This window comes from Chamaea fasciata, unplaced genomic scaffold (assembly GCF_029207755.1).
Source record: "Chamaea fasciata isolate MVZ Bird 193981 ecotype frontalis unplaced genomic scaffold, bChaFas1.0.hap1 SCAF_29, whole genome shotgun sequence".
In the NCBI taxonomy this organism is placed as follows: Eukaryota; Metazoa; Chordata; class Aves; order Passeriformes; family Sylviidae; genus Chamaea; species Chamaea fasciata.
Genome location: NW_027094114.1, coordinates 2,931,376 through 2,942,816, shown reverse-complemented (window position 1 = coordinate 2,942,816; position 11,441 = coordinate 2,931,376). Strand labels below are relative to the sequence as shown.

Below are 11,441 nucleotides of genomic sequence, written 5' to 3'. Positions count from 1 at the left end.
TCAGGAGCAGCTCCACTCACAGCCCAATACGGCTGAGGGCACTGCCTGCAGGTACCTGAGAGCAGTGAAGCAGACAGAGGCTTAAAGCAACTGGAAGGACAATTCTGAGATAATTCACGGAGAAATCTTCACAACTTTTAAAAATTATGAACTTCTTCATGGAGAAATCCTCACCACTTCAGACACAGTTAGTCTCTGGCTGCAGGGATCTCCTAAAGCTGACCCAGGACAGGACTGACAGCACTGTAAGGATGGCTCTGCTGCCCTTTCTGCTTTGGGGGAGGATGTGCTTAAGAGCGGAGCTGCCCTGGGCACCGTCAGAGGGACAGGGCAGGACGGCTCCTGCTGCCAGGGACGGCTGCAGGGGCTGAAGCTGGGGCTGCAGCCAGGGGTGCCCAGGGCTGTCGTGCAGAGCAGGTGCTGCAGCCCTGAGGGCTCTTGGCCAGGCCGGGGGATCTGTCACTGCCAGGGGTAGCTCTCAGCCTGCCTGGGAGCTCCCATGGATGCTGGAGGGGAGCTGTGGGTGCAGTGAGTGACTCCTGCCAGGGCAGGTCCTGCTGCTGTGGAGAGGGTGCTGTGTGGGCCAGGGCTGCTCAGAGCTCCAGCTCACGCACAGGTCATTTCTGAGGGCAGGTTTATGAGCTCATTCAGGGCAGGAGTTCCCTGCTTGAGTCTCTACTTTCCTGAATCTGTGCGCCCACTCTTCCCTGGCTCAGCTTGGTGGCAATGGAAACTCATCTGTGCAGGGTAGAGCAGGGGCTGAGGCTCTTAAAACATCACACTGAGCTTTCCTGGGAACACGTCACAGGGACAGAGCAGCTCCCCTCAGTCTGCCGTCAGCCTCAGACAATCCTCCTCTACCCTGTTCTCCCCAGGTGCAGCAGAATCTCTCTTTCTGCTTCTTGCAATCTCCATCTCTTTGCCCTGGCAACTCCTGTGCCTTATCAGGAGATTCTTGGTCCAAGTTCTAACACCAGGACTGGCCCCTGCCCTCACTGTTCCCCTGCACTGACTGGGGGTCAGGGCTGACTCCCAGGTGTCCTGCAGGTCAGGGTCTGGCTCCTCACTGAACATTGGCCAGCAGCAATCAGGGCTCCAGCAACGAAGGTGAAGGAAGTTCTCCTAGACATAGACAAGGGGGAGGTGTTTAGTGACAGAGAATGTTCTCTGAGAAAGGACTTTGACTCTTCTGTGAGAAATCTCTCCTCAAATGTCACTGTCTTTCCTCCATCTGCAGGTTGGGATGTCCAGACACAGCAAATGTCCAACAGCAGCTCCATCAGCCACTTCCTCCTGCTGGCATTGGCAGACACGCGGCAGCTGCAGCTCCTGCACTTCTGCCTCTTCCTGGGCATCTCCCTGGCTGCCCTCCTGGGCAACGGCCTCGTCATCAGCGCCGTAGCCTGCGGCCACCACCTGCACAGCCCCATGTTCTCCTTCCTGCTCAACCTGGCCCTCGCTGACCTGGGCTCCGTCTGCACCACTGTCCCCAAAGCCATGCACAATTCTCTCTGGGACACCAGGACCATCTCCTATGAAGGATGTGCTGCTCAGCTCTTTCTTTTTCTATTTTTCATTTCAGCAGAGTATTCCCTCCTGACCATCATGTGCTATGACCGCTACGTGTCCATCTGCAAACCCCTGCACTACGGGACCCTCCTGGGCAGCAGAGCTTGTGCCCACATGGCAGCAGCTGCCTGGGCCAGTGCCTTTCTCTACTCACTGCTGAACACAGCCAATACATTTTCCCTGCCCCTGTGCCATGGCAATGCCCTGGGCCAGTTCTTCTGTGAAATCCCACAGATCCTCAAGCTTTCCTGCTCCAAATCCTACCTCAGGGAACTTGGGCTCGTTGTTCTAAGTGCTTCTCTATATTTTGGCTGTTTTGTGTTCATGGTTTTCACGTATGTGCAGATCTTCAGGGCTGTGCTGAAGATTGCCTCTGAGCAGGGACAGCACAAAGCCTTTTCCACCTGCCTCCCTCACCTGGCTGTGGTCTCTCTGTTTCTCAGCACTGGCACATTTGCCAATCTGAAGCCCCCCTCCATCTCCTCCCCATCCCTGGATCTGGCATTGCCAGTTCTGTACTCAGTGGTGTCTCCAGCCCTGAACCCCGTCATCTACAGCCTGAGGAACCAGGAACTCAAGGCTGAAGTGTGGACACTGATCACTAGACGATTTCAGAAACATTAAACCGCTTGCCTATTTCTGCAAATCACTTGTGATAGAAGTCATTTTTGATACCACTTCTTGGTGTGGTTGTCAAGGTTTTATTCTTTCTTTGAGTTTTCAGTGGTGTTCACAAAGCAAGGCCATTGTTTGTGCCCTGTCTTGTTTTGTTTGCCTCCATATTTTCTGTGGTCAAAAGACTGTGTCAATGAGGAGCTGTGCACTCAGTGGTTTTAAACGAACTAAAGGATCTCCCATCAAGTTTTCACTGGAGATCCCTTGTTTTGTTCCCTTCCTTTGCAGCTGCAGCAGCAATGTCTGTGTGCAGGGCTGGGGACAGATAAGTGCTGGCACAGCAGCTCTGCCCCAGCTGGCCACACCATTCCTGATCCAGGCCAGGAGCCATTGGCCTTTTTGGCCACCTGGGCACACTGCTGCCTCATGTCCAGCCTGCTGTCCAGCAGTCCCCTCAGGTCCGTTTCTGCCTGGCCACTGTCCAGCCACTCTGTCCCCAGCCTGTAGCACTGCAGGGGTTGTTGTGGCCCAAGTGCAGGACCCGGCCCTTGGTCTTGTTAAACCTCCCATTGTGGGATTTGGGCCCTGGATCCATTCTGTCCAGGGCCCTGTGAAGAGCCCTCCTACCCGCCAGCAGATCCACACTCACACCCAGCTTGGTGTCAGCTGCAAATTTGTGTATGGTGGACTCAATCCCCTCATCCAGACCATCAATGCAAATATTGAAATCCACACTGGCTGGGTCTGATCCCTCGGCCATCCTGTGGGTGCCGTGTGATGGCACTCAAGGTGATCTGTTCCATAACCTTGCTGGGCACCGAGGTCAGGCTGACAGGCCTGGAGTTCCCCATATCCTCCTGCCAGGCCTTCTTGGGGATGGGCTCACATTGGCACCTCCAGTCCTCTGGGACCTCCCTGGGGAGCCAGGACTGATGAGAAATGATGGAGAGCAGCTTGGGGAGCTCATCCACCAGCTCCCTCATCCCCCTCGGATGGATCCCATCTGGTCCCAGAGACACCTGTGAACATCTGAGTGGCTCAGCAGGTCAGCAGCTGCTTCCTCCTGGATTACAGGGGGGCTGTTCTGCTCCCTGTGCCCATCTACCAGCTCAGGAGAACACTTGTCCTGAGGACAATCTGTCTTAATTGTTGGAAACTGAGGCAAAGAAGGGGTTAACTACCTCAGCCTTTTCCTTATCTTTAGTTGCTATATTCCCCCCACCATATCTAATAAAGAATGGATGTTGTCCTGACCTCTCCTTTTCTCATTTTGCTATTAATGTATTTATAAGAACATTTTTATTATCTGTCACCGAAGTGGCCTGGTTAAGCTCAAATTGAGCTTTCACCTCTCTAATTTTTATTGTGCATGACCTAACAACATCTTTAAACATTTCCTGAGTGTCCTGCTCATCTGTCCAAAGGGGATGCACTGTCTTTTTCTCCCATGAGTTCCTGCAAAGGCCCCATGCACAGCCAAGCCAGTCATTTTCCTTGCTAGCTCATATTTTGGCACAGAGGGACATGCTGTTCCTGCTCCTTCCAGATTTCTTTCTTGAAGTGTGTCCATCCTTCTTGGAATCCTTTGTTTTTAAGGACTGTTTCTCTTAAAAATATCAGTACCTGATTTGGCACTCCCCAAATCTGCATCCTGATTAGACTGAAGACTGCTCTCTGTCAGGCCAGTGTACAAGTTTCTTTGATGCCCCTCCTTCTTTCACAGACTATTTAAAACTCAATAATTTCATGGTCACTTTGCCCCAAAATGCCTCTGACCACCATTTATCTCACACCAGCCCTTTTCTCTTTTTGAACAGCAAGAGACAGAGCTTTCCTTGGCAGTGGGAAGAGAAGGAAACCTCCCCAAAGCTTGAAAGGTTCAGTGTGGAGGTGATCAAAAAGAAAAGTCCCTCTAGGGCAGAATTTTGGTGCAGTAGGTGTCCCAGCGTGAGGCCGGGCCATGGCCTGGCTCTGTGTGCCAGGAGCCGGCAGCGCTGGGTGCAGGGAGCCCAGGGAGGGCACAGAAATGCTGGGCTGAGAAATGCTGGGGGGACAGCGAGATGGGCATGTGCAGCCGGCCAGGGCACAGCAGCAGCACGCACAGGGGGCACAGCCTGCAAGACACATAGCCAAGGGCCGGGCAGGGCTGGCAGGGCCACAGGCACCCAGGCCTTTGTCCCCTGGACTCTGCCAGCGCCTCTGGAGGCCCCACAGAAGGAACTTTCCTTTCAGGGGCTGCACTTTGCTCCTGCCCGGCCCCTCCCTGAGGAGGCTGGCAGGGCTTGCAGCTTTGTGCCATTTGTCCTTGCTGCCCCTCCCATCCCACTGCCCCACAGCCAGCCCCGAGCCACCCGGGAGGGACAGGCCCTGCTGTGCCAGGCCTGGGCTTAGGGCTTGGCCTTTCTGCTCCCTCCAACCAGCCCAGGCCTTGCTCAGCATTGCAGTTCCCTGCTCACAGCCTGCGGCTCCCTGCAATCCTGGCCTCAAGGATCTGCTCTCAGCAGTCCCTGGGGAGCCTTTGGCACTCCCTGCCCTCAGTGGGGCCCAGGGATGCTCCAAGGGACTTGGAGTTTTTCTTCTGCCTCCTTGAGCAGCTTCTTCAACCCTCTCTCCATGCCTAAGCGTCCTGGACTCAGCCCCAAATCCAGTGTGGGGCTCATGAAAATACAGAATACTTTCACGAGCTCTTTCTCTCTCTTCAGTTGTCTTCATGTCTCCAATGTAAGAAATAAAATACAAATTTCTAAATGCAGTTAAAGATTTCGACTGTAAGGTGCCTTCTCTCAGTTAAAATCCTGGTGACCTTGTTATCTTGTACTTATTGAAAGGTCTCTTTTGTTAAATACCTTTTACCCCATACCTGCCTTCTCTCGTTAAAGGCTACTTATTGCAGTATCTCGTACCTATTGAAAGGTCTGCTTTGTTAAATACTGTTTACCCCATACCCATTGTTATTGTAATGCTTTCCCTGTTAAATGCTATTTACCTCAAAGTCTCTTCCTTTAGAACTGTATTCTTCCCAGTCGAGTACCTGTTCCTGCCCTGCCGGCTCCCGCCCTGGTGGCTCCCGCACGGCAACCGGTGACTCCACCCGGTATGTAAATGAAGAAGACTCCCACGGACCTCAGCGCCCAGAAGGAGCGGAAAAAAACCCCTAAAAACAACGAGCCAACATGAAACCAAGGGCTAAGACAAACCACTCTGGGTCGGAAGAACCATAGAGAACCTGACAGCAAGCAGAGCCGGATTCTGCCTCGTCACCATAACTTGAACAGCACTCGACCAGACAGGCATCTCTAGACCACGAGATATGAGTGTTTTTCCTGGGGTTCTGCCCAAGGAATTAATTATTAAAAAAATATGAATATCGCCCTAATGCCGATATCCAAAAGACTCTCTAACAGTTTAAAGTTAGAAAGTGTATGTTTAATTACGACGCCGGGCAGCATGCGGGATAGCTCCCAAAACACAAATGTATATTGATGACTTCAGTACATCCCATTCCCCGCTTCGTATGGTAATTAGCCAAAAGCTATTAAGCATGCGTGCTTTGTTCTCGTATGGTAATTGGCCGAAAGCTATTAAGCATGCATGGTTTGTTCTTTGAAATGGGTCGGTGGTCTTTTTTATGGGGCGGGGTCTCAAAATGATGAAGTAAGTGAGTCTTCTTCACTTTGACTTTTTAACCGTTTAGTGTTGTGTGACAACTGAATCCTGTTTTCCCAGGAGTATTTGATTTATGAATTCATTGTCCTTCTTGAAGCCTATTGATTAGTCAGAATACACAAACATAAGTTGACAGGCCTCATGATTTATCAGTTCCTTAAATCCGGCTTCTGCTTATCAAAAGGGAAGTCTATCTGTCTTACTTCAGCAATATCTGGTTAAACTAAAATCTTTAATTCTTCAAAATTAATGTTTCAGTGGCCGCAGGCTACGGCGCTGATGACGAGGCCGTTGCCCAGGAGGGCAGCCAGGGAGATGCCCAGGAAGAGGCAGAAGTGCAGGAGCTGCAGCTGCCGCATGTCTGCCAATGCCAGCAGGAGGAAGTGGCTGATGGAGCGGCTGTTGGACATTTCTTCACCCTGGGCATGGTGGACTGTTGAAAGAAGACATTGAGAAGCTGTGACAGATTTCCTTGATTCAATCCTATTTTATTAGGAATTCCCTCAAAAGTATTTCTGTTGTTTTGCAGAAAATTCAGTAAAGTTTTATTTTTGAGTTCATTTTTGTGCTGCTTAGTTACTGTCACATAATCAGCATTGCTCTCAGCCTGAACACTGGGGAGCCCAGAGGGAAAACAGAGCCTGTGCCCCAGTGCAGTCAGACCAGCTGGTCCTGCACAGATACCCTTTGCTCATTACACCTCCCTCTACTTCAGGGTGATTGGACTTAAACCTTTCTTGAAAACTAAAGTGGACTATCTGTAAGCTGCAATTTCAAAATTAATTTCCCTACACTTTTCTCTCCCTTTTTTTTCTTTGTTGTTGTATAGGAAGGGATATCCAGGGCTTGTCTTGCTCTCTACTACCTGGAGTTGTGCCTACTGGGAGCTGTTTCTCTGTATCCAAGCCTTGTCCCTGCCAGTGCTCCCAGAGCCCAGCCCAGCCCTGGGGGCTGAGCTTTGCCCTGCACACCCCTCCCAGCCCAGGCCACTGCCCAGGGGCATCTCCCTGGCAGCAGGGCCTTAAGGGCAGCTCAGACCAACAGAGATGCTGCAAGCCAAGGTGCTGCTGGTGCTGTCTGTAGGTAGAGGAGGGTGAGGAGGCACTTTCTGAGGGAGATCTGAGACAGATCTGCTGATGCCCAGGGTGATACTGCAGGAGTCTTAGTGACACAGGCAAAGCTGACAGCCCTTTCCCTTTCCTTTAGGACAAAGCTGAGAGCAGTCCTGGCCATGCAGCACCCTTTCCACAGCAGGAGGAGTCTGCCCTGCCGGGGTCACTCCTTCCACCTCCAACTTCACCCCACGGTCCATGAGGATCTCCAGGCAGGCTGAGAGCTGCCCTTAGCAGGTGGCAGATCCCCTGGACTGGCCAAGAGCCCTCAGGGCTGCAGCACCTGCTCTGCACAACAGCCATATTCCTAAGGAACCAGCAGCCCATCCCAATGAATAGGGTGAGTTACACTGATGGTTGTCAATTCCATTTCCTGCCTAGAAATCCTGAAACTGCTTCTGAATGCTGCTCCCCTCTACTCTTGGACACCGACCCACACAGAGCTGGGAAAAAAATCCCCTGGCCACTGGCTTACAAGTGAGTTATGTCAAAGTTAGAGCTCTGTGGGAAATCTCTATCCATCCCTATCCTTTTAAAATATCTGTATGTGGGGGTGTGCATAGATGTGTCTTGTATGGAAAGGAAGGAGATAACAAGCAATATGACTGACACCTTCACTCTGTGTTCATTCCATACCCAAGGGAACAAAGATGTTATGGAATCCCTTGTATAGATAGCCCCTTCTGTCCATGGGTACAGAGACATCCCAGAGCCCCTGGCACACACAGACCCTTCTGTCCATGGGTACAGAGACATCCCAGAGCCCCTGGCACACACAGACCCTTCTGTCCATGGGTACAGAGACATCCCAGAGCCCCTGGCACACACAGACCCTTATGTCCCTGTAGGACTGAGCACAGCGGCGGGTGGGGGCAGTTGGTGGGCAGCGAGTCCCGCACAGCTGGCGAGACCCGGCTCCAGCCCTGCCAAGGCTCAGTGCCGGCTCCTCTGAAATGGGAAAGCCCTTCAGCCTTGCCCCTGCACAGAGGGGCACTGCTGGCCTGGCAACACTCGTTGTCTTCCCCACGAGCTGCAGGAGATGAGAACACAACACTTGCAAACACTGACTGCAGCCCACAGCTCTGGCTGCTCCCCATGAACCTCGGCTCTGGCACCACTGTCTGCCCCAGGCTCCAGGGGATGCAGTGGAAGCCCGGCTGGGCTCTGCCCTGGGGCCATCCTGCAGGGACAGCTGCAAACAGGGAGCATTTGGCTGCCACAAACAGCCAAGCCAGGGGTGGAGGGCAGCTGGTCCAGCCCGGACTGCACTGCTGTGTGCTGTGCTCTGGGCTCCCTGCAGAGGGGACTGCACTGGTGTGCCAGAGGAGACAAAGAAGCTTCAGCTTCAGCCTAACTGAGGTGGGTGGGTGGGCCGGGAAGAGTGGGGTGGCTCACGGGACTTCACAGAGCTCATCCTGCTGGAAGGATGAGGAAAAGGGAGTGGGAACTCAGCAGTGAGGAGAGCTGAGGGCAAGAGAGCAGCTCTGAATGACACTAAAATGGCACCAGACCTCTGAGGCATTGCTGCCCCTCAGCCAGTGACAGGATGAGTCCCTAAGCCTGGGGCTCGGTCTTCCTCATGGTGACGGGCACCAAGGATGGCAATAGTGTGATGGAGACTGCAATTAGCTGGGCACTCACTGGGGGAAAATAGGGAGCAGTTGTGAAGGAAAATGCAGGTGGGGGACAGAACTGTTCAGAGAAGGGCTGAGCTACAGCTTGAGCAAGCTGAAAAATGTCATTTGGCGTCACCCCAGATTGATTTCATTTCAGAAGGTATTAAACAAGTTTATTTTGGGGGGTGTCATGTTTTCCCTTGGAGATGCACCCTCTTCAAACTTGAGCTGCATTGCCAAAATGCTCAAGGCAAGTCTGCTGCAGGTCACACCGTTTCTTCTTTGGCTGATCCCGGCCCGGTGCTGAGCTCCAGCAGAGCCCTGGCAGAGCCCAGAGCAGCCTCAGCATCCGCAGAGCCCGGCTGCAAGGACAGAAACCAGAAACCGCCCGTCAGCTGAAGGCTCCTGTGCCCTTTTCCCAGCCGCCCGCGGTGCCCAGGCCATGCTGCCCGTACTCAGAGCGGGGCCCAAAGCTGCCCATCATTGCTGCCTTTGGCAGCAGAGCAGGAGGGCAGGACACGTGCCCAGCCTGCAGCCAGCCAGGGCAGATCCACCTCCCCAGCAGCTGCCCAGAGCAGGATGCTCCTGTGCTGGCTGCCATCTCCCAAAAGCTCTTACCCCACCCGTGCCAACAAGACGGGGACACACCTCACGCCATCCGCTGCGGGAAGAAAAGCTGCTCCCAAACCACGTCCTCAGCCTTCTCCGTCATCCACTCCACAGCTGGTCACAAGCACTTCCCAGTCAAGACTGGACACCACCTAGAAGGCTTCCTTTAGATAAACAATCATCAAATTAACAGAAAGAGATTACAGACAAAAAAGGGAGAAAAGGGAAAATGTAAAATATCCTATCTCTGTCAGAGGTTGAGGAAGCCCCCATGCCCTGCATGCTAGGGAAAAACCCACCCACCAGTGAGGAAAGCCCATGCTTTCACTCTTCCCCCCCTACACTGCCCCCCAAAATAATGGTGATCCCAAAGAAAACAAAGGGAGTGGAGCAGCCCAAGTCCTTCCTTGCCGGCAAAGCAAAGCAGCCGAGCACAGGTTCTGGAGTCCCACCTCTGCTCCCACCTTGGGGCTTTGTTTTTGTCGGGCTGGCTGCCCCAGCCGCAGCCCAGGGCATGGTGGGGAGTGGTGGCCGTTGGCTGGGCCAGGAGCCGACTCCCATTTCAGAACCACCCCAGCCCGTGCCCCCAGCCCTGCCAAAAAGCAGCTTGGCAGCCCACTGAACAATCAGTTGCATCAGCCTTAGTAAAGGGGGGAACCTTTGGTTCCTGGCCAGGCTGTGCAATGCCCAAATCTGGGAGCATCCCCCTGTGTGTGAACTCATCTGCAAATTGGCTGTGGAGCCTGGCTTTGAAGAAGGTGCCAGAATTGAAGTCCATCACCTTCAATTGCTGGTGGCCAGGTTCAGGAAGAGGTTGTCATCCTTGTTGTCGTCCTCACTGTCTCCAGCAGCAGCAGCCCCACCTGGTCCAGCTTCTCCAGGGGCTCCTTCTCCTTCCCTGGGGGTGAGACCAGGCTGTCAGTGTTCTGCCCAGGGCCCCAGCTGTCAGTGAACCAGCACAAGCCAAAACAACTCGCATGGCAGCCACCAGTGGTGGGCAGAGCAGCTCAGCTCCAGCACAAGGGCTGCCTGTGCCCACCTGATGACCCCTGTGCAGTGACACAGGCAGCACAAAAAAGTCTGGGTTTCTTTGCTTCTGATTGCCAAGGCATGTGTGCAGCTGGAACTTACCAGGGCCCTGCATCAAAATGAGCCTCTGGCTCTCTCCCTTCTTCTACTCCAGATGAATATCCTGCATCCAAGGATCACCAAAAAGGTCTTCTAATGAAGGCCTTTCCATGTCATCCACGGATAAACAGCACCTGATGAGACCCTTGCACTCTGGGAAGAGAAACCAGAAACTGCCAGTCAGTTGGAGAAGGCCCCTGGCTGCTTTGCCCCATATTCCCATGCCCAGGCCATGCTGGATGTGCTCAGAGCTGGGCCTAAACTTTCCCATCAATTCCCTGCTTTGGAGGAGAGCAGGAGAGCAGGACATGTGCCACCTCCTCAGCAGCTGCCAGAGCAGGATGCTCACGAGCCAACTGCTGTCTCCCAGCACTGGTATTCCCCCCATGCCCAGAGATGAGGATCCACCTTGAGAGAGCCGTTGTGGCAGCGGGGGCTGGCCCCAGCTGATGTTCCAGCCACTCCTGAAAGAGTGATGCCCGCAGACCATCTGGTGCCGGAGCATGCCCAGGGACCAGATGGTAGCTGGCTCACCATAGTACCAGCCAAAGTCGATCCATTCTGGGGGGCTGTATGCTGCTGTTCCTATGGAATACAGATGGAGTTCATCAGGGGGATGCTGCTGCTCCCAGAGCCTGGCCCCAGCATCCCTGGGCATGTGGGGACTGCCCCAGTGGCACATGGTGTGACCCACTGCCCTCCCACCAGGACCTGGGACTTGTGTGAAAAATTGCCATTGGAAAAGAAACCACTGGTGTAGGAAAAGGGCGGCAGAAGCCCTGGAAAGGCCTGACCAGAACAAGAAAAAACCCACTCAGAGCAGGAGGTAAACCATGCCTTCCTCCTCCCTGACTGCATTGCCCCAAATAACATTATGAACACAAGACAAAGAAGGCCAGAGGAGCAGTCCAAGCCCTTTCTCACCTGCACACCAAACTGGCTGGTGCACAGGTTCTGACTCCACACTCTCTGATACCCCCACCCACGGGTGTTTCTGTCGGGCTGGCTGCCCCAGCCCCAGTCCTGGGCAGAGTGGCTGGCAAAGGCTGCCAGCAGGGCTGGAAGCTGGGCCCCAACCCACCCCTGCTCAAAAGCAACTCACCTGAAGTCTCAGTGCCATGACTGG

At 53.7% G+C, this 11,441-nt stretch overlaps 1 protein-coding gene across 1 annotated transcript; it reads left to right on the top strand.

Annotated features, from left to right (window-relative positions):
- Positions 1–1,260: 1,260 nt before the first annotated feature.
- Positions 1,261–2,193, top strand: LOC136302589 (olfactory receptor 14A16-like). The gene has a single exon (XM_066206056.1). The coding sequence runs from the start codon at positions 1,261–1,263 to the stop codon at positions 2,191–2,193; it is 933 nt and encodes a 310-aa protein (XP_066062153.1).
- The last annotated feature ends 9,248 nt before the right edge of the window (positions 2,194–11,441 follow it).

Coding starts and splice junctions, on each gene's coding strand:
- LOC136302589 (XM_066206056.1), top strand. CDS start 1,261: ATGTCCAACAGCAGCTCCATCAGCCACTTCCTCCTGCTGGCATTGGCA.